At 39.0% G+C, this 20,187-nt stretch overlaps 1 protein-coding gene across 2 annotated transcripts in view; it reads right to left on the bottom strand.

Annotated features, from left to right (window-relative positions):
- Positions 1–2,999: 2,999 nt before the first annotated feature.
- Positions 3,000–20,187, bottom strand: part of RBBP6 (RB binding protein 6, ubiquitin ligase) — a 31,244-nt gene continuing 14,056 nt past the window's right edge. Inside the window, exons 5-18 of one of the 2 annotated variants that reach the window (XM_059153999.1) lie at positions 19,549–19,637; positions 19,342–19,438; positions 18,810–18,949; positions 16,016–16,188; positions 14,218–14,321; positions 13,764–14,101; positions 12,153–12,249; positions 11,963–12,041; positions 11,815–11,869; positions 10,398–10,466; positions 8,370–8,732; positions 7,978–8,079; positions 5,363–7,123; positions 3,000–4,988 (exon numbers count right to left, since the gene is read on the bottom strand). In XM_059153999.1, the coding sequence (XP_059009982.1) occupies positions 3,419–4,988; positions 5,363–7,123; positions 7,978–8,079; positions 8,370–8,732; positions 10,398–10,466; positions 11,815–11,869; positions 11,963–12,041; positions 12,153–12,249; positions 13,764–14,101; positions 14,218–14,321; positions 16,016–16,188; positions 18,810–18,949; positions 19,342–19,438; positions 19,549–19,637 (5,037 nt within the window). In that variant the 3' untranslated portion in view covers positions 3,000–3,418. The remainder of the gene's footprint in view (positions 4,989–5,362; positions 7,124–7,977; positions 8,080–8,369; positions 8,733–10,397; positions 10,467–11,814; positions 11,870–11,962; positions 12,042–12,152; positions 12,250–13,763; positions 14,102–14,217; positions 14,322–16,015; positions 16,189–18,809; positions 18,950–19,341; positions 19,439–19,548; positions 19,638–20,187) is intronic. The other variant, XM_059154000.1, reaches the window with a different exon arrangement.

The following is a 20,187-nucleotide window of genomic DNA, read 5'->3' as shown; positions in this document are numbered from 1 at the left end:
CTGAAAGGAATTCTCAAGAAATCTCTGAACATTCCTGTTAACCTCATTTTTCATATTAGTGTGCTGAACCATTAGTCACACACAGCAAAGCCACATTACCCTTTAAGGATTTAAGTGGCTTATTCAACTTTTTCATGATCATTTGCAATTCTTAAAACTAATGAAAAACGTTAATGCCAAAAGGACCTGTTTGTGATAAATATAAAGAAAAAGCAGAGCACACTATATATACACGTACCTACATTTTAGTGAGACTTTGTTAAGAGACCAGCTGAAGGGGCGCCTGGGTGGCTCAGTGGGTAAAGCCGCTGCCTTCGGCTCAGGTCATGATCTCAGGGTCCTGGGATCGAGTCCCGCATCGGGCTCTCTGCTCGGCAGGGAGCCTGCTTCCTCCTCTCTCTCTCTTTGCCTGCCTCTCTGCCTACTTGTGATCTCTCTGTCAAATAAATAAATAAATAAATCTTAAAAAAAAAAAAAAAGACCAGCTGAAATTGGCTTACATAATAAATAGCAGTAGTATAAAAGGGCTCAGAGAAGAAAGAGCTTGCTTCAAACCAGAGGTTTTGTTCCATGTAGTTTTATACAACAGAACAGCATTCATTAAAGGAGTTAAAGACAGGAAAAAGTGGACAAAACAGATGGGGACACTTGCACAAATCGGGATGAATAAACCATTAACTAGCTTTCTAACTCTGAAATCCCAGGCTTACAAAGTTTGGAGGGGATTTAGCGCTCTTCATTTGGCATGCTGAGACTAGCAAAGGAGTTATTCTTAGGTCCCTGATTGTAAGGCATTGCAATATCCTTGGCACACTGAAGCATCTGGTTACTGGAAGGATACTATCTTCCAAGTCTATAGTAGCTCAAAAATTATTTTCCTCCCTTAAAAATGTTGACATACTGCTGGTTTCCAGGAAGTTTGCAAAATTTAACTTCAGGCTAAAAGAAGTTCCTTCATCTTATCAATTCAAACATTATATGCAAGGCATGGTTTGGCTTCTGGAATATAAACCCCACATTGGTTTTGAGGCTCTCAGTCCATTGAACAAGAAAACCAGAGCCCACAGAAAACAACTGGAGTGTCCTCACAGCACACTCAGTGATGCTCTTGCATCCCGGGTATGTTTGGATGGGGATGGGCTGGCAGGCACTGTGAGGGAGTAGTTTAAAAAAAAAAAAAAAAAAAAAAAAGGCAAGCTAATTCTTGAACAGTGGGTAGGAAACTGAGACAGGCAGAGGAGGAAGACAGACAAAAACAGCCAAGTGTAGAAAACATGTAGATCGAACAGCATTTCTGGGGTCCAGCAAAAGTGTGTGAGTCTTAACGTGTTATGTCCCACTCCTCTCTACGTGGCAGGGGTGAGGTGGACTAGACAGACACCCAAGGCTGGACTGAACCTTTATAGGCAGTGGGATTTCCTGCTCAAAGTAGTATCAGATATCAAAACCAGAGTTTTTGAGGATCAAATAAATACAAGCACCTAGCACAGTGTGTGGCCGTTACGTCTTACAATTTCTTTCAAGCCTTTAATTTCACTAAGCAGCCCATTCAGCCCCCTTATTGAGGTTTGGGAGTTACGCTTCAGGAAGATAGAGAAGGGGGAGCAGGTCTGAGGTGTTGTGTGGTGGGAATGATGGGGTTCAGGCAATCACAGAAAGGAAAAGGCAGTAGGAAGAATAAGGGAGGAGTTAAAACCTCAGGCCAGTAGAGGACGGGCTGGAAGACCAGGCTGTAGATGAAAGATTGATTTTAAACTTAAGAGCCAAATGGCCACAGATGAGCAGCTCTGGAAAACTGTCATAGGAGTGGACTGCTGTTAAAGAGAAGTCCGTTGAGATTAAGATTATAGAGGCCAGGAGCCTACCTAGGTAAGGAAACTGACTTCACCTGATGAAATTAATGCTACAGAGTCCTGGGTGCTAAAATCCTCAGTGAATGTGGGAGATACAATCTAAATCTGGGGTCCTGATTAGTACGAATGAAGAGGGTAGCCTAGCTGGAGTACCTCAGAGTAGAAGTAGTCCTGTGTGGGGTGGGGTGGGGTGCGGTGGGGCCGCGAGGGGGAACAACAGACGCCTTCATCCCCAGTGACAGAGCCCTCTAAAGGACAGTTGGTTTCATTTAACTTTAACACACTTATTTTGACAAACATATAATAAACTTAACTCGGTCCTGGATGGCTTTCATGAGGCCAACATTTATGACACCCACATTCATCGCTTTAAATCATTTCTTTCTTTTAAATATTAAAAGTTGCATTAAAAACACTCAGTATTTTTGTACACTGTCTACATGGCATAGTCTGGAAATCCTGACAAGGCATGGACACAGAGGTTCGTAGAGGCAAGTTGCTAATGTAGACCCTTCCTCTCCCACTAACAGTTCAGGGGTACCTAGGACCACCCTCAGACTGGACCTGGTCTCTTTTCCTCCTCCCAGCTGCTGTCATCTTGATCGCTGTTTATACAGCTGTTTCTGAGATACCATTCTTACTCTAACTCCCCAAACCCTTCCAATAGCTTTTCAATGCCATGATAACTTCTGAACCCCAGCCACAAAGGAGGAGCCCATCAGTCTGAACCTGGTGCTCCTAGACCTGCTGCTGCTTGCTCTTGTCAATGCGGCTGACCAGATGCTCAAGGCTGTTTGTTTTAGCTGGCACTTTATCAAGGAATTGAACACTCATTTATCAGGATTTCAAGAAGACAGAACCATAAACCACAATTCCTCATTGCTAAAATTGAAGTCCAAACTTCGAATTACTATATAAATTTATGACCCTTGATTTTTTCCAACCAATTCTCCAACTAATCCTGATTTCTTATTTCTGGCCACCTACCACCAGCCCACTGATGAAGTTCATCTACCATGTTTACTTCCCAATTTTGTTTATTTGGTGCAACATATACTATAGGCTCAAAGGCTATTTTAAATGAGGAAATGGAAGGGGGAAGAGACATGACACACTTCCTTCAAAAAAACCCACAAATATTCGACATTTGAAAAGTTTACTGAAAACTTTTATTGTAATCAAAAAGTGACATAACAGGGTTGTAATGAATTCAGCAAATCATTCTGCTGATATTTTAGAACTGATACCAGCTTTTGCCAGGCAATTAAAAAAATTCAAATGTGAAAATTTCACAGTACAGTAAACTCCACCCCAACTAATTAATGGTGGTTAAAAATAATAGGCCCTAGCAAAACCTCTCATGTTACATGGTCACAACTCACAATTCTGTACAAAAGTTCGTGTTATAAAGCTCTGATGTAAAAATCAAATAATCAAGCAGCAATATTTTAAGTGCAGCACAGGGTCTTCCATATCATTATTTACAAGGCTTGAATCTCTTTACATTATAACAAAATTTAATACAGATGACTTAGTAATTAAGTCAATTTTTAAAATCTGTCCTTTTATACAGGGACAGATTTCACTTTTTGGTCATCTTTCTCCTTCTCCTTTTCTTTATCTTTGCTCTTCTTGGACTTCTTTTTCTTGTGTTTGTGTTTTTGGCTTTTTTCCAATTCTACTTCAGTGCCTGCATGCTTCTTATGCTTCTTATGTTTTTTGTGTTTCTTGTGCTTTTTCTTTTCCTTTTTCTTCTTCTTCTTCTTGCTGTCCTGACTCTCTGCAGAGCTGGCACTACTGCTGTGGCTTCGGGTCTGGCTTCCAGAAGGGCTATGACTTCGACTTGGACTAACACTAGGGCTGCTTTGGCTCTGGCTCCTGGCTGTGCCTATCTGGCCGCCTGCTGCCGGGTCCAGGCTGTCTTTTGCTTTCTCCACGATTTTCTCTTTCACTTCCTTAGAAACTTTTCCCGAAGTTTCCTCCTCTTTCACAGACACATTGCTTTCACTGTCACTTTCATTATAGTCTGGTTCAAAAGCAGCTTCATCAGTCTCTCTAGTTAAGTCGGAGGAAAGTCGGGAGGAGTGACTTAACTGCAGTTTCGGCTTCACCGCATTCTTGTCAGTCTGCCCAGGAACTTGCTCTTTTTCAGTCTGTGGGTCTGGTGGGTTAAGCACATACGGTAATTTATTGCCACTTGACTCTTTATTGTTCCTTGCTTCTAATGTGTGCTTCTCACGATCTTTACAAGGATTTTTATCTACAGGTTTTGCCTCTTCACTTGGGCGTTTTGTATCATAAGTGGCTTTGTGATCATGAGGTTTTTTCTCTCTTGAAGGACTGGAATTGCTCTTTTTGGAATCTCCTGTTCCTTTTTTGGGCAAATCTCTCTCCTCCCTTGGCTTAGTTTTCTGTCCAGATGAAGAATCTTTACTTCGAGAAGGAGAGTCTTTCCTTCTTGTTAATTCATTTCTTTCCTCTCTACGTTTGGAACTTGAGTATTCTCTGTTGTCATAGTCGGTTTTTTTGTCTCTGTTGGGGGTAAAGTCTTTAGTTGAAGAACCTCGAACGGAATCATGCTTATCTGAAGTTCTTGTCTCTTTGGAAGATTGAGACAGACTTTTAAAATTCCCTTGTTCATTCAGACGGTCCACATTACTATCTTTTTCTGGCTGAGCGCTGTTCTTCCTCTTCTCAGGGTTTTCCTTCTCCAACACTGAATGATCTCGATCTTTGGTCTTCCCCTTTTCACTGGATGCAGAGTTTTTTGAACTTTTGATCTCATGCTGTATAAGTTCATGGCTCACTTCCTTGGTGAGTTTCTGAATTTTCTCTGATGACTCACTTTCTTTTTCAGTGTACTTGACTGTATTTAAGGGTTTAGTGCTGACATTTTTAATAACACTGGCAGGTTTTCCTACACTTGACACAGGCTGGGTGGTCTTAACATCTTCTTCTTCAGATTCAAAGTCATCTTTATCCCATTTGGACTGGGGAACCTGAATCATAATAATAACATCTTCAGCAGGAGCTGTATTGTCATTATTATATTCTTCCATAGTTTTAATGACAGTTCGTTTTGTATCTGTTTTCTCTTCAGATTTCCGCACAGGACTGCCTCCAGTTGAGCTCGTACTAAAACAAAAAAATTAAAATGCTGTTAATCTGTGATGAATTTAATTAAGAATTTACCTACTACTGAACACTACTAAGTGTAAAAAGGCTACCTTAACCATAAATGTCCTTTTAATGCTCAAAAGCCAATGCCCTTATTCTGATAAAAGATTAAATGATTTAAATGTAGGACTGTGTAAAAAAAAAAAAAAAAAAAAAAAAAAAGTGGCTCATCCACAAAATTTAACCACCTTCAACTCCTTTCTTTAAAGATAGAAATTAACCAGCCTAACCCCTTCTTAATTAACATATTATACTTTAGAAGTACAAGCACTGATAAAATTAAATTCTTTCCCAAAACAAGCATCCACACCCAACCACCCACAATCAGTTACCTGGTATAATCCACAAGCGTTGAGCTGGATCCCTCGGCTCCAGCTACTTTTCGTCTGACCTTCCCTTTGACTTTTTCTTGTTTAACTTTGCTAGATGTTGACTCCAATTTTTCAGAGGGTTCTTTTGTATTAGATACATTTTCTGTACTTCCAATTTTCTTACCAGTTTCTCTGTTGAGCTTGATTTTTTTGGCTGGGGCAGTTGATGATGAAATTTTGTCTTTCTCAGGGGTCCTATCCATTTTTTCAATATCAGGTTCCATTTTACGCTTTGGTGATGGTTTCACTATTTCGGTCACTTCTAGTTTAGAGATTTTCGTTGAAGAGGATTCAAAATCTTTATCCGCACCCTTTTCTTCAGTTTTTCTTTTTCTTTTGTCTCCCTTGCCGTCAGGTGGCTTACTTTTTTCACTAGGCTTCTTGGCCTTTTCTTCCTTATTAGTGGGCTTTTCTGATTTGACATCTTTGGAGTACTCCTTCTTTGCTTTTTCCTCTTTGACTGGTTTTGTCTCTTGGTGTTCTTTTGCGGACTTAGAGTGAGCTTTCCTGGGGGTACCAATGATCTTTTCGTCTTTTTGGGAGGAAGAGGATGCTTTAGCATTGTCAGTCTTTGGAGTCTCCTCTTTGGCTTTTTTAAGCGGAGGTTCAGATCGAGGAGATTTTTCACGCTCTCCATCTAGTTTTTCTTGAGGTCCCTTGGCAGGTTTTGCAACATTTTCCTTTTTTGACACAGTGGAACCATCATTTTTTCGTTTGGTCTTATCACCTTTTGCTTTTGGTTTGTCTTTCTCCCTCTTGTCTTTTTCAGACACCGATTTAAAAGTGATAGATTCGGCATCCATTGGTTCATCTCTAACAGGTGTAGCATCATCCCGACTTGGGAGAACAAATAATGAGTCTGTTTTATTTTCTTCACCAGTTGTGGGTTCTCTCGATTTTCTAGAAGTTTCTAATAACTCGGGGTTTAGAAAGCCTTCACTTTCCTCCCCCTTTCTTCTTTTCCTATGTTTCTTATGTTTGTTTCCTTTACCATCTCCCGGAGCATTTTCACTCTCTTTCTCTTTCGACTTTGTGTTGTCCTTCTGATTGTGACTGTCTCTTGTTGAAAGCTTTTCTGGATAGTTGCCACCTAAATTTCGACTTCTATGACTTTGTCCACCAGCATAATCTTCCCTGCGGCCTCTTGTGAAGGGAGAATTCCTGATATTAAGAGGCAAAAACCTCTCTGGAGAAAAGTTCTCTCTATTTGCTGATGGTCTAGGCTGTGCTCCAGTAGCATAACCTATTTTATAATACTTTTCATACCACTCTCTGTATTTTCTCTCCCATTCTCGGTAACGCTCTTTTTCAAATGGGTCTCTAAAGTCAACACTCCTCCCATAATAAGCTTTCATGTCATAAGGTGGCGGAACTTCTCTGTATCTATTAAAATATTCACGTTCTGTTTCCCCTTGAGGCACATTACGTTTATTGGGAGATTGTCCCCTAAAGGCTTGAGGAGATCTTGACCGTGAATGATATCGTCTATATGGGGGTGACCTTGATCTAGACCGATGATATCCATGAGATCTAGACCGTGAACGGTAATTTCGGCTCTTGCCTCTGCCTCTTCTGGGGTATGGAGGTGATCGTGAATAGGAACGAGAGTGTGAGCGGCTAAATGATCGCGAATAAGAACGTGAACGTGTTGAACCAGATCTTGACTTAGAATAAGTATATGAACTTCTTGAGTATGATGAACCACTATAGGGAGATTTAGACCTAAAAACAAAAACAAAACAATAGTTGATAGTTGAGAAATATATACAAAATAAAATACAGACTCAGATTCTAGCATGCTATCCTCACGGTTCCATCTTTCTTTATATCAAATTTCATCTTAGATGATTAAAGAGGCACAGTGACCTCTACTGGAATGGAATAAAGTACACGAAGATCTGAGCAATCACTTGTTACAAAACAAAAGTGAAATCTTGACAATTAGAGAGTGAAGCGCATTAATGTACCGTGAGTTATATGAGCCAATTAACTTAACATTAAACAAAATGCCAATTAAGTTTAAATTTTACTTCCTATCTGATTATTTAAGTAGGAGTACTTTCTTTGTCCTATGTTGGCCAGTAGTCTAGCTTTGAAAGGAACCACATTTCAAATGTAAGCTTAAAAAATAAGTCTTTTAAAAACAAACTTCCAGGGAATTTTTATAATTCAGTTTTTCTATCGGCAAATCAATTTGTATTCTACCACTACTTCATTAATTACACAGGTTAATGTTCCAGCAAGAAGCTGTCGCCTCAGGTAAAAGGGTCCTCAGAAATATCCTTCGGCTATTTCTCTCTTTCCTTCCACAAACATTTCCCAATTATTTCATGCTACGAATAACTTTGAGGGACAAGGGCAATTTAATCCCCATAACTGCTAGTTCTACACAATAGAATTTACATTGAGACATTTCAATAAACAGATATTGGGAAATAAGCTACATGTCCATTCCTATAAACCTAGACCGAATCAGAAAAATTCCGTAAGTGCAATGCTATTTATATCCATAGCTAATCCCTGGATATTCAAAGTCCCATTTGTAATTCTGTTGTGAAGGCTTGCAAAACACTAACCTGGAAAATGAGCGCCTACGCTCCTTTTGAATCTTTTTGTATTCCATCAATTCCTTAGCAAAATCATTTGTAAACTCATCTAGCTTGGACTTTTTCTTTTCCCTAGTAAAATAAAGTTAAAGAGTGAAAGTTAACAAAAACCATTTAAGAAAACTAACAAGACAAATGTAATTAGATCATGAATGAAATGAATGAAATTGCCATTAGTTTTCCATTTTAAAACTATAAATAACTAAGAATCCCTGAGGAAGTTGCTTGTATGGCTTTGGTTTAATTTGTAGGTGATTTTTCTTACACTAACTGGAAACACTAGAAAATGTTTCCAAAGATACCTGGTTTAATGTTACATCAGAAAATGAAAGTGTATGAGAATTGCAAATTAAAACACTCACTCTTCTTTTAGCCGCCGTTGCTCTCTATAGAATTCTTCCCTGGACAACGGGGGTGCTTGTGTTGTTGGGATGGTATTTGAGTGAGCTGTCTGCACTCCTGACGATACCCAAGTTGTCGATAAATTGGCCGGAGCTGGAGGAAAGCCTGGAGGAGGGACACTATAGCCAGCAGGTGGCGGCTGGCCGGGAGGAAACTGAGGAGAGAACTGTGGAGGAGGCACACCTGGAGGGAGAGGAAGTGTATGGGGTGGGGGCGGATACAGAGGAGGGGGTGGCACAGGCACAAAAACTGGAGTTGCTGGTAGCGACGGGCCTTGAGTTCTCTGTGATCTTTCGCTGTGGTGTCGTCCGCGGTTTATACTTCTGGAGAAACAAATTCCAAGATATTATTCCTTCAAACTAAAATCACCTGAGACGGACAAGTAAGCCTGTCTTTTCTGTCCATAATTACCTTCAAACTTACAACTATTCAAAATAAGCATAGGAACTTATTTATATGAAAACATAATTTTTAAGGCCACTTGGGGACCCAGATGATACAAGTTTACAGGGCCGTCTCCCTATGGAGACACTATATTTAGAAGTTCTCTTATGAAGTTCACATTCTTTATCACTCCACAATGATCTTTTGTGACTTCCTAATCTGTCATTTCAAGGAACGGACAAGGTTAATGCCTCTCTGACCTAGACCATCCCAGAATACCCTTCAGACCAAAACTTTCAATGAAGAAAAACCACTTCCTATAATCCTTTGAGATAGGAACTGTGGAAAGGATCCTTCTAAGTAGTACTTCAAAAATACCTTTGATATTTATAATTTTGTATTTCACCTGACATTATATATACCATGAACGTTTCTCGATGTCATTAAAATGTCTTTAGAAACACAGTTTTAAATGGTTTCATTTTTTTTGTTTGTTTGTTTTGTTTTTGTATTTAAAGTACTTTGTATTAACTGGTTATGTTTTTTAAAAACTGGAAGTAGAGTTGACACACTAGGTTTCTTTAGTTTCAGGTGTGCAACACAGTGATTCATTAAGTCTACACCTTATGTGAGGCTAACAGTGTAACCTACTATCTGTCACTATAACACACCATCACAATACCATTGATTACATTCCCTATGCTCTACCTTTCATCCTCAAGAATATAAGTATGACTCCTGACATTTGTAATTAACAACTAGAAATCTCAATGTTTTATTTCTAAGGGTTGGGTGAAAGTAACAGTGCGAGCCAATGTTTCTGAATTGTCCCTCATTGAGGAAATAGTGGCTTCTTTAAAAGGTGGGCTTCTGTCAAGTTAAAGGTTTTTTAAAATTATAAATAACAGCAGCAGCAGGGGTTCAGATTTTAAGCCTCTTTTCAGAGTCTGAATTAGTAAATATTATCTTCCATTAACAAGTGATCTAGTAACAAAGTTATTACTTAGCAATTCTCAACAGAGCACTAAAGATACCCTTAATATATTCTTGTTATAGAGTTAATTTAGAGGTCCTTTACCCTGGTGGCGGGTGTGACCTAGATATTAAGACCTAGGGCTTACTTCCACAGAATAACATTGCTTTGGTCTGTCCCGGGAAAGAGCCCTGAACAATCTCTTTGTCCTTTCTTTTAGAAAAGAGAAGGTGGGAGAAGATTCAAACAATGGAGTCTAGAAGAGAAATAAATGCAAGTCTTCTTCACGCTTGGGAGGTGAACTAGTTAACTTTCATGTTAATATTGTCTGGGCCTTAATGACTCCCTTCTACCCTCAAAAGAGTAAATGTAAGCTAATACTCTGCTGTGTACTGGGAGAAAATAGTCACTGGGAAGGAGTATTAAAGATGTAGCCTAAAACCATCATTTATAAGACTAAATATAATCTATTCTTCTCTAGGCCTCAAGGGCAACTCCTGAGGACTTAAGTGAGATAAGCATAAACCAAATGACCTCCCTCCCCTGCCACTGCTGTGGCTTTAATTTCTTTGTGTTATATTTTTGAGCAGGTCATCAGATTACAGTTTTTCAAGATGTTTAACAAGCCTACCTGTAGCAGCTTCTCTCCCCCCTTCTAATTTGCTGCGGTGGAGAAACCAGATATCCAAGCTTATTGGAACTGTGTGGAAAGACAAAATGGCCTTGAGTATAACACATGATCTCTTTTTTTTTTTTTTTTTTTTTTTTTTTAAAGATTTTATTTATTTATTTGACAGAGAGAAATCACAAGTAGTCGGAGAAGCAGGCAGAGAGAGAGAGAGGGAAGCAGGCTCTCCGCCGAGCAGAGAGCCCGATGCGGGACTCGATCCCAGGACCCTGAGATCATGACCCGAGCCGAAGGCAGCGGCTTAACCCACTGAGCCACCCAGGCGCCCCAACACATGATCTCTTAATGTGTAGACTTTTAAGACACACATTTTAAAAACTTTCTCCTCTCCCTGATCCTCATTCTGAAATTTGTTCCACATAGAGGAGATATGGGCAAGTATAACATCTATTTAAATTATTTTTTTGATTAACTATTGTGACAATAATTAAACGTCAATGTACAGTATTTTTCACAATATGGTATTCCATTTAGCATTCTACAAGTGACTGTGAACTTGTTACAGAAGAGAAGTAGAGCCCTTTTATCTGCTGCACACTGCACAACTGAGGAGTGAAACCGCATGGCCCAAGGTCATGTAGCTGTTAAGTGCAGGGGCTGGGATTCCAACCCAAGCCTACGTGTCTCCAAATTCTGTATTCCTTCTGACACAATCTGCTAAGTCTCTCACTTAGCAGACTTTTGAAAATGAAAAATCTAACTTACCTTTCAAACAAATAGATCAAACTTTTAGATTATAAGCCAGTTTACATATAAATATATCAGTCTGTTTATATAGATTTTAGAAACAGAAATGATTATATAAAGACCATTCATAAATAAATATACTAATTTTTAATGCCACAGACCATCATCAAATACAAAGATCAAAATCCTACAGATTTTAATATGCAATAAAATTTCACGAACACAGACCATTCAAAATGAGAAATTCTGTGTTTGGTAGCCTTACTATGTTCACTCAAATCAAATTTCAAAAATCCATATTAAGACTAGGAAAAAGTTTAATCTATTAGCACAACAGTGACTTACTATTTAAAATATTCTTTCAAAAGAAATACTTTCAATTACTTCTTATCTATTCATTAACTGAGATTCTGTCAAGATCACCATTTGTTAAGACATGAAAGTAACAAGAATTGATAAGATTTTATGTTTTACCATTTTAAGAGGAGAATTACTCATTCTTTTAGAAAATAGTTTACCTAATCTTGAATTTGTGACACTTTACATAAAAACTATGTTAATATGACATACAAAAGAGGAGTTTACAATAAAAAATATTAGCAACACGCTAGACTCTAATTCCCATTACCTAGTTCAAAAGCAATCATCTGGAGATTTTTAAACATATACTTACTGTTCCCAACCTGGTCGACCACCACCCGGACGAGCAGTATTTATTCTTACTGGACCTTGGAAACAAAAACAATAGGTAAATGTGAAACCGCATGTTAAGTTACAACTGTTTTGAAAGAAAAAAATATTCAAACCAGAATTTTACTTACCAGTTGTGGGGATCAACTGTCCATGCAATAGTGACTGTCCAAGCAAAGACGGGGTTCCAAGTACAGGCACCTGGTAACCCTGTATGAAAAAAACATGAATAGAAAGAAACAGTTAAAAAAAGACCCAACAACAGACCCAGAAGAACAACATTAAGACAAATCTCCAAATTTAAAAGCCAGTCAAACTTACCTTTTCCTCCATAAGAGCAGTAATTGCAATTGAAGAGGCCCCCTTTGAGTGCTCGGGTGCAAGGGCTGCAGCTGGCAGTATTTTACTATCAGAGTCCCTAGAAAACAATGTAGTTTACAATGCATTAAGAAGTCATCAGAAATGGAGGATTAAGAGCAAAAAATTACATATTACTAAGTCTGTTTGCCCACCACCTGCATTAAGGTGAGTTAAATCAAAGTTGATGAAAGCTTTTGAGGAAAGTGAGAGGACTGGACCTTTACAGAGTTCCGTGAACACAGGGTGCTAAGTAAAAAAATGGAAATCTCCAGGGGCGCCTGGGTGGCTCAGTGGGTTAAAGCCTCTGCCTTCGGCTCAGGTCGGGATCCCAGGGTGCTGGGATGGAGCCCCACATCAGGCTCTCTGCTCAGCAGGGAGCCTACTTCCCTTCCTCTCTCTTTGCCTGCCTCTCTGCCTAATTGTGATCTCTGTCTGTCAAATAAATAAAATCTTTAAAAAAAAAAAAAAAAAGGAAATCTCCATAAGCAGTCTCATCTATGATAGCTATGATAGAAACCGGTATGGTTGTAAGAATAATAAAAGCTTAAAAAAAAACCCCAAACAAACAGAAAGTCAAAGTGTGGGACCTAAAGAGACAGGATTAAGAGTAAATTCTACTTCCAGCTCCACTAGTGAATCAAAGGGGTGGTCTAGAAATGCCAATGAACCCGAGACTCATTCCCACCGTTAATCACAGAGAATCAGTGAGAAGTCTTCCATGTACATGTCAAGGACCCAATCCTCAAGATTTTTACTTCAGTAGGTCTGTACAGACCCCTGATATCTTTTTTTTTTTTTTTTTTTTAATTTGGTTGCTTCTTTAAGAATTTATAAAAGCCATCAGACTACATGATCAAAGGTCCTTTTTGTGTCTGAAGTGGTAGGATTTAAGTGAGTTTTCATTGGTCTTCTACCTAATTTTGCTCCAAAACAATTCTACCGCCACCAGTGGTTTATCCCCTCTACCGATCCAAACTGTGCTTAGTTCTGCTCAAATCGACTCTTTCTAATACCACCATTATGACCACAAGTGAAATCTCTTTATGATTCGACATTTAATAAGGGTTGTTGGCAACCTGTATAGCCCTTCACCTTGGGATGCTTAATCATTTACCGAGTGAATCTCCTTCATTTGCCTGTTCCTCCAATAAGAGTAGGTCATCTGTTACAAGGAAACCTTTAGAAGAGGGTTACTTTTTTGAGTCCCTCACCTTACTGAGCACAGTGATTCACAAGGATGATACATACTCCAGGCCACTACAACTGCTAGAGCAACATACAATAAAAAAACTGTACTACTGATCTCACTTGTTTCTAGGTTTTTTTTTTTTTTTTTTTTTTTTTTTAAGATTTTATTTATTTATTTGACAGAGAGAGATCACAGTAGACAGAGAGGCAGGCAGAGAGAGAGAGGGAAGCAGGCTCCCTGCTGAGCAGAGAGCCGGATGTGGGACTCGATCCCAGGACCCTGAGATCATGACCTGAGCCGAAGGCAGCGGCTCAACCCACTGAGCCACCCAGGCGCCCCGATCTCACTTGTTTCTAAATCACAAGAGCTGCACACAGACTTACCGGAAAGGTCCATCTGATTTTTCTGAGTGGACTGATATGGACACCGTTGCAGTTATATCAGGTACAGGAGCTGGGGTAGAAGATGAATTTCCAGGCACAGGAGGGGCCAAGGAAGACGGGTTAGAAGTTAATGAAGACAAAGAAGGAGCTGGGTGAGTTGATGAAGATGTCACTGGAATCATAAGAGGATCCTGTTGTCTTGATATTGGAGATCTCATCAGAGGTTGTAGGTTCCGCTGGATGAGTGGTCTCGGCGTTGGTACGGGGGTCGATGGTGGAGGTAACTGTTTTCGTAGTCTTTTCGTATAACCAGTTTCATTTTTGAAGTTATTAACAGCCTACAGATACCAAACAGAAAAATGCAGGAAAATGTAAGGCTGTATTTGCTCAAGTACAGTTTAAACAATCAAAAATTCTTAAAAAATTTTCAGAAAAGGGATATGAAAATAGTTACCTGTCTTAAGAATTTATTGGCAATTAAAGCATCAGGAGAGACATCATTCTGATGGCAGGTCGGACATGTATGATCATCTGATTCCAAGAGTGCTGTTCTTATACCTATGTCAAATATTTTAAGTATTAATAAAAGCAGAGTACAAACTCCGTGTTTAGAGAATGAATTATAAAAACTCAGGGTTTAGAGAATGAATTACAAAGACTTATACCTAAGTGGTTACATTTCTGTTTCCAGGCACATATCACTAATCATTTCTGAGATTAAGAAACTTAGAAGTAGGGTGCCTGGGTGGCTCAGTGGGTTAAGCCGCTGCCTTCGGCTCAGGTCATGATCTCAGGGTCCTGGGATCGAGTCCCACATCGGGTTCTCTGCTCAGCAGGGAGCCTGCTTCCCTCTCTCTCTCTCTGCCTGCCTCTCTGCCTGTCTACTTGTGATCTCTCTCTGTGAAATAAATAAATAAAATCTTTAAAAAAAAAAAAAAAAAAAAAAAAAAGAAACTTAGAAGTAAAATCTCTTGCCTAATAGCACTCCTTTGCTCTAACTTCTACCTTAAAAACAGAAGCCATGAATATAATTCCAACAAACATTTAAAGTGAGAGAAGAAGCACTCTTTCCTTAATACCATTCGGTTTGTTTAGCTAGTAGTTGGAATATTATAGGGGAAAATCACAGAAATAAGGTATAGCCTAGAAAGAGAAAAAGTTTACATGGCTAAGAGGCCTTTTAAAAAAGCCTCACGAGGAAAGTAGAGGATAAAAACCAGAAGTGTTATACAGTCCAGGTCAGCAATACCTCCAGCACAGTACATAGAAATAATGCTAAATTACAGATTCACCAATTATGCTTTAGTATAGTAAAAAAAAATAAGTGGTTTGTTAAGCTAAGACATACCCTGAAACAAATTGTAAGTGACCTCTTCTTTACCTTGGTCTTCACTAAAGAGGACCCCAAATAAAGATTTATGTTCCAAAGCTATGTTTAGAAATGAAAAAGGCCAGAGGAGAGCACGCCACAGAGAAGCAGTGAAATTTTCAGAGGATGCCATTTTCATCTCAGTTAAGAAGGGGCAAATTTAGAGTAAGTGGCAGAAAAAAAAACAAATGCTAATATAAATGATCAGGAAAAAAAAAAAGTCAGGGATGCCTGGGTGGCTCACTCCGTTAAGGCGCTGCCTTCGGCCCAGGATCCCAGGGTCCTGGGATAGAGTCTTGCATCAGGCTCCTTGCTCAGTGGGGAGCCTGCTTCTCTCTCTGCCTCTGCCTGCTTGTGTTCTCTCTCTCTGACAAATAAATAAATAAAATCTTTAGGAAAAAAAAAAAAAAAAGAAAAAAAGTCACAAGTCACCACATGGCAGATGCAGGTGAGAAAGAAGATCTCAATCACACTTAGGAATTTTAGAATAAGGAATAAGCTATTTTCCACAATCCTCCAGGGAAGGGATTTAAGTACCTTAAAAGTACTTCCAGAATATCTAAGGCCCAAAAAGCATTCAAAATTTTGCATACCATTTAAAATGTACAGGCAACAAAAATCCTACATTTCATAAAACCCCAGTAGAGTTACCTGATGAAGGTGCAAGAGGTGGTCCACTCTATTAATTAATAGGACAAAGAGACTGTTGTTTAAAAAAAATGCAGCAACAAAAACAGTTCTTGCTATTAAATGCTCACTTAGGAACTGACCAATTACTGACATTTCATACTTCATTATTAAAACCTATAGCGTTGCTTAGAGCCTCTCCAGGTAAATACACATATTTTAAGATCTACATCTTTCCAAGTTCAACGTTTCTTACATTCGTCGCAGTAACTGTTTCCGCAGCAGGGAATGACAACGGCGTCAGTCATAATATCTTTGCAGATGAGACACAACAGTTCATCTGGGATTGGATCATCTTCTTCTGAAGAAGAGGATGGCTCCTCCGGTAAGAAAGGCGGTTTTTCTTTCTTCCCAATTGCATATGCTTCTCTGTAAAAGAAGGTTTCTCTGTTTTAACACTGTTAAGAAGGCAAAGTATTTCCAAGAGATGAACATGTTCTACTATACCATAATGGGAACTTATAATTCAGTTCGATGCTACATTTGTTTACACAAGTATAATACCTTCCAAAATAATGGAGTATTACGAACATCCTCCCTCTAAACAACAATAAGACATAAAACGAAGTCCTAAACAAGCATAACAAAAAGAAACAAACACTGTAAAACTGGCTAACAGAATCTTAAAAATCCACAACTCTAGAACTGAGGACTGGAAAATAAAGGGACATATTCGGTGCCACAAAATTATGTTTAAGTGGCAGAGACAGGATTTGAACTTAGACATGACAACATCCTAACCACAGTTTTCTCTATCCTACCACATTACTTGAAAAACAAACAAACGAAATTTCCCCTCCTCGGTCCAACAGTACCCAGAACATGTGACGGTATTAGAGCGAATGCCGTACCACAGGAAATAGAAATTGGTGCTGACATTACAAAATTAAGGGGGATACCTCTAGGAAAACAGGATGCTACCAACCACACCAGTATCTAGAAGTAGACTGTAAAACCAGTGATCTACTTATAATCGGCATTTTAAAAGAGAGACTTACTATTTATAGCCAACTAAGAAATATTAATGACTTAAGTGATCAAAGTATGTGTTACAAAAACATAAAGTAACACTTCCATCATTTGGGGTCCATTTTTTGGTAGAAGTGCATTCTGCAGAAATGTTGTATATTTAATATATCAAAAAGAAAAAAAAAAACAATACACTATTCTCTAACTTGTCACAACTATTCCGAACACCCCCATCTTCTCTGTAATCAGGCAGATTTATAAAACACAGGAATGCCTACATAAATTCTTTCTACCTCATTTAGGAACAGAGTGTGTCAATCTCAACGCTGGAAATGAAAGAATCTCAGCTGTACGGAGTAGGGTACCTTAGGTGTGTTATTTGTGTTGCAGTTGCTCCATAGACATCACCACGATTCCAGAAATAAGTATCAATTTGCTTATGCCCCATTGTTCCCAATTTGTGAAAGAGGAGTCTCCCACTGCCCAAAAGAGAGAAAAGAAAGAAAAAAAAAAAAAAAAAAGAGGAGAACAGAGGATAGAAAAAGAAACAGAAGAAGAGTCTGAGTTGCTTATCAGTGGTGTTAGTGGAGAGGGTGAAAGCTTCATTTAAAATATTTGGGCTCCCATTTTCCCCAGTATTTGCTGTGTGTTTGGCACAAATGGGCTTTTGTATTTCAGCATTCAAAAAGCAATGAAGTTAATTACTAGTTAGGGTTCACAAGGGTGGTGTTATTCCAACACAAATTTCTATTTAAATACTTTTACTTGTATATATTATATTAAGATGAAGCGGTCTGCTCTTAAATTGTGTCTGTAAAAATCATCCATTTCAACCTAAGTTGTTTGGAAATATGTATGAAATGTCTGAATTAGAAACAGAACAACAGACTGCTCTAAGATGAACCACAAACACAGGATGGTGACGGAGAAAAAATAGATGGGGGTGAAACTGAGAAAGTGAACAGGGTTGGGAGTTGAGGAGAACACTCATTCCTATCCGTGAACGAAAATGAGGCACTTATTACTCGAGCGCATACTCGAAACCACTCTGCCCCACACCATTCCCACAGCACAGCCGTCTTCCTCCCATCACCCTCACCTGCTCACTCCACTGCATTTCAACAGGACAGCATGAAGCTGAAGCAAACTGTTCTGTACATTTTCCCTGTGTCCCTATGAACATTGCCAGCTGTTCTCTAAATTGATGTTTCTCAAGATATGTCCTGAGGACACGCTCACTTCATAACCCACTGGAGGAGTGGTTAGAGAATGCAGTCCAAAGGAACAATTAATACCGTGTTCTATATTATGTGATTTCACAGCTGCCCAGGGCAGCCAAAAATTAACGATCAGTAAGAGCAGGTAAACTGAGAAGTTGTCTGGTTGAACCACAACGCCAGGTTTCCACAGCTATCCATTTCATTAAAATCGACCCATTAAGCAAAATCTGAAAACCCATTCAAAATAAGCAGGAAGCTGTAGCATACAGTGCTGTAGCTCTTCTAATGGCGTATAAACAAACCATATTTTAAAATCTTAACACTCCCATGGTTTGTCCAAACTTGTTCAAGAGGACTCAGTTTTTTATTTATTCTTGGCACTTATATTTGCCTTGACATCTTGTAGAACGCTTATGCTTAAGCCTTTTGCTTCTCAAAAGGATTAAGGTATTTGTCTTCTTCACTTAAAAAATGTAGACAGCATATAAGATTATGTGGGAGTATGTATGTGAATGAGGAAGAAAGCAGGGTATGACAGAAAAAGAAAAAAATCAGAAGACTACAAGGGAAGTGGCACTCAGTGATAACAAAAACCCCCAAATCCATTTTAAATTTGCATTTAATGGAGCAGACTGCAGCCTTTCATTCTTCACACAGAAATGCAACACATGGAGACTAACAGTATTGCTATATAATGCTCACAAGTAATCCAAATAGCCACGTTACGAGCCTGAGACTACATAGAGGACTGGCGCCTGGCCGGATGGCGGCCTCACAATCGCACCTAACTCGCATACTTACGCATCTATAGTTGGTATTGCGTATTTTCCAGTGTTGGTAAGCATTGCACCTTTCATGTTAGGATCTTTCACCTCCATCATAAAACTTCTGGGAATACCAGTGCTCTTTTTAATCCTAGGACCAGATTCAAAGTTTTTATCCTATTTGGAGGAGAAAGGAGAAAGGAGGAAGAAAGCAAGCAGTTAACATTTATTTAATATTAACATGCAGTACTCATTAATTGCTTCTATTATTTGTAGTGCTTTACACACATGACCTCACTTAATCTTCACAATAGCCACGTGAGGGAAATACTGCTATGAGCACCTCAGTCATCCGGAGGAGAAACCACAGGCTTGAAGCATCAAGTAGCTTGCCCAGGCTTACGCAGTTATTAAATGGCAGAGCCAGGTTCTGAAGCCTGGCAGTTGGGCTCCAGAGCCTGTGCTCATTTGCCATTGTAATAGAGAAGGCAGTATTCACAAGAAAACTATAATGGCTAAGAAATAACTGAGAAAAATAAGGTGCACCAGGGTTTCTACTTTGGACTTACCCCATTTGTTGGACAATTCTTAATATAATGGCCAGGTTTACCACAACGAAAACAGGTATAAGATGGAGGTGGTGGACCTAGAGGTTTCTTCATGTAACTGAAAGGGAAAAAAAGTTACATGTACACAAAAACTTGAAAAAACGCTTTTGATTGGGGGGGAGAACCCACCCCAAAATACCTATTAATACGAAGTATTTATGGACTTACTTGATTGGGTCGTATTCATGGCCAGATTGCGACATCATTGCTTTAATTTTATCTTCTTCAGAAGCATTGGCTTCAGCCAGATTGGCAGTCTGTTTAACAGGTAATTATTTGACACACACATTAGAAACACATTTAAGACCACACAGCCAAAGACAACACCACTCATCCTATAAAGAGCAGTATCTAATCTTGCATAAAACCTAAAACTATTTAAATGTATAACCTAGAAGAGGCACCGGGAGTTCCTTAGGTCATTACATGATGTTTGGGTGTCTGCAGCGCTGAGGAAGGCCGTTCTGGGGGCACTCAAACCTTAGACCCTGTTTGTACCTTACATTAAGATTTGCATATGACTCCTCTAAGAGTTAAAAACAGATTACGGAAACACTTGATATTTTAAATCTTAAAAATAATTCAAGTGTCACAATACAAAGACTTAATACTTAAAACTTGGAGATAGGGTTGTGGGTAGAACTACTGAACCTATTATGCAGCTGTTACTAAGCCAGAAGGCTCTTTAAGTAGTAGCAACAGTTTCAAATTAAGTGCAAGGCACATGCAACTGAGCACTCAAAATTTTAAATCCAACTCTCCAAAGTTTTATGAACTTCATTATATACAGAAGAGTCTAGATATAAG

The sequence above is a fragment of the Mustela lutreola genome, chromosome 17, assembly GCF_030435805.1.
Source record: "Mustela lutreola isolate mMusLut2 chromosome 17, mMusLut2.pri, whole genome shotgun sequence".
NCBI lineage: Eukaryota > Metazoa > Chordata > Mammalia > Carnivora > Mustelidae > Mustela > Mustela lutreola.
Note: the sequence above shows the minus strand (reverse complement) of the source record. Positions and strands in the feature narration are given on the sequence as shown.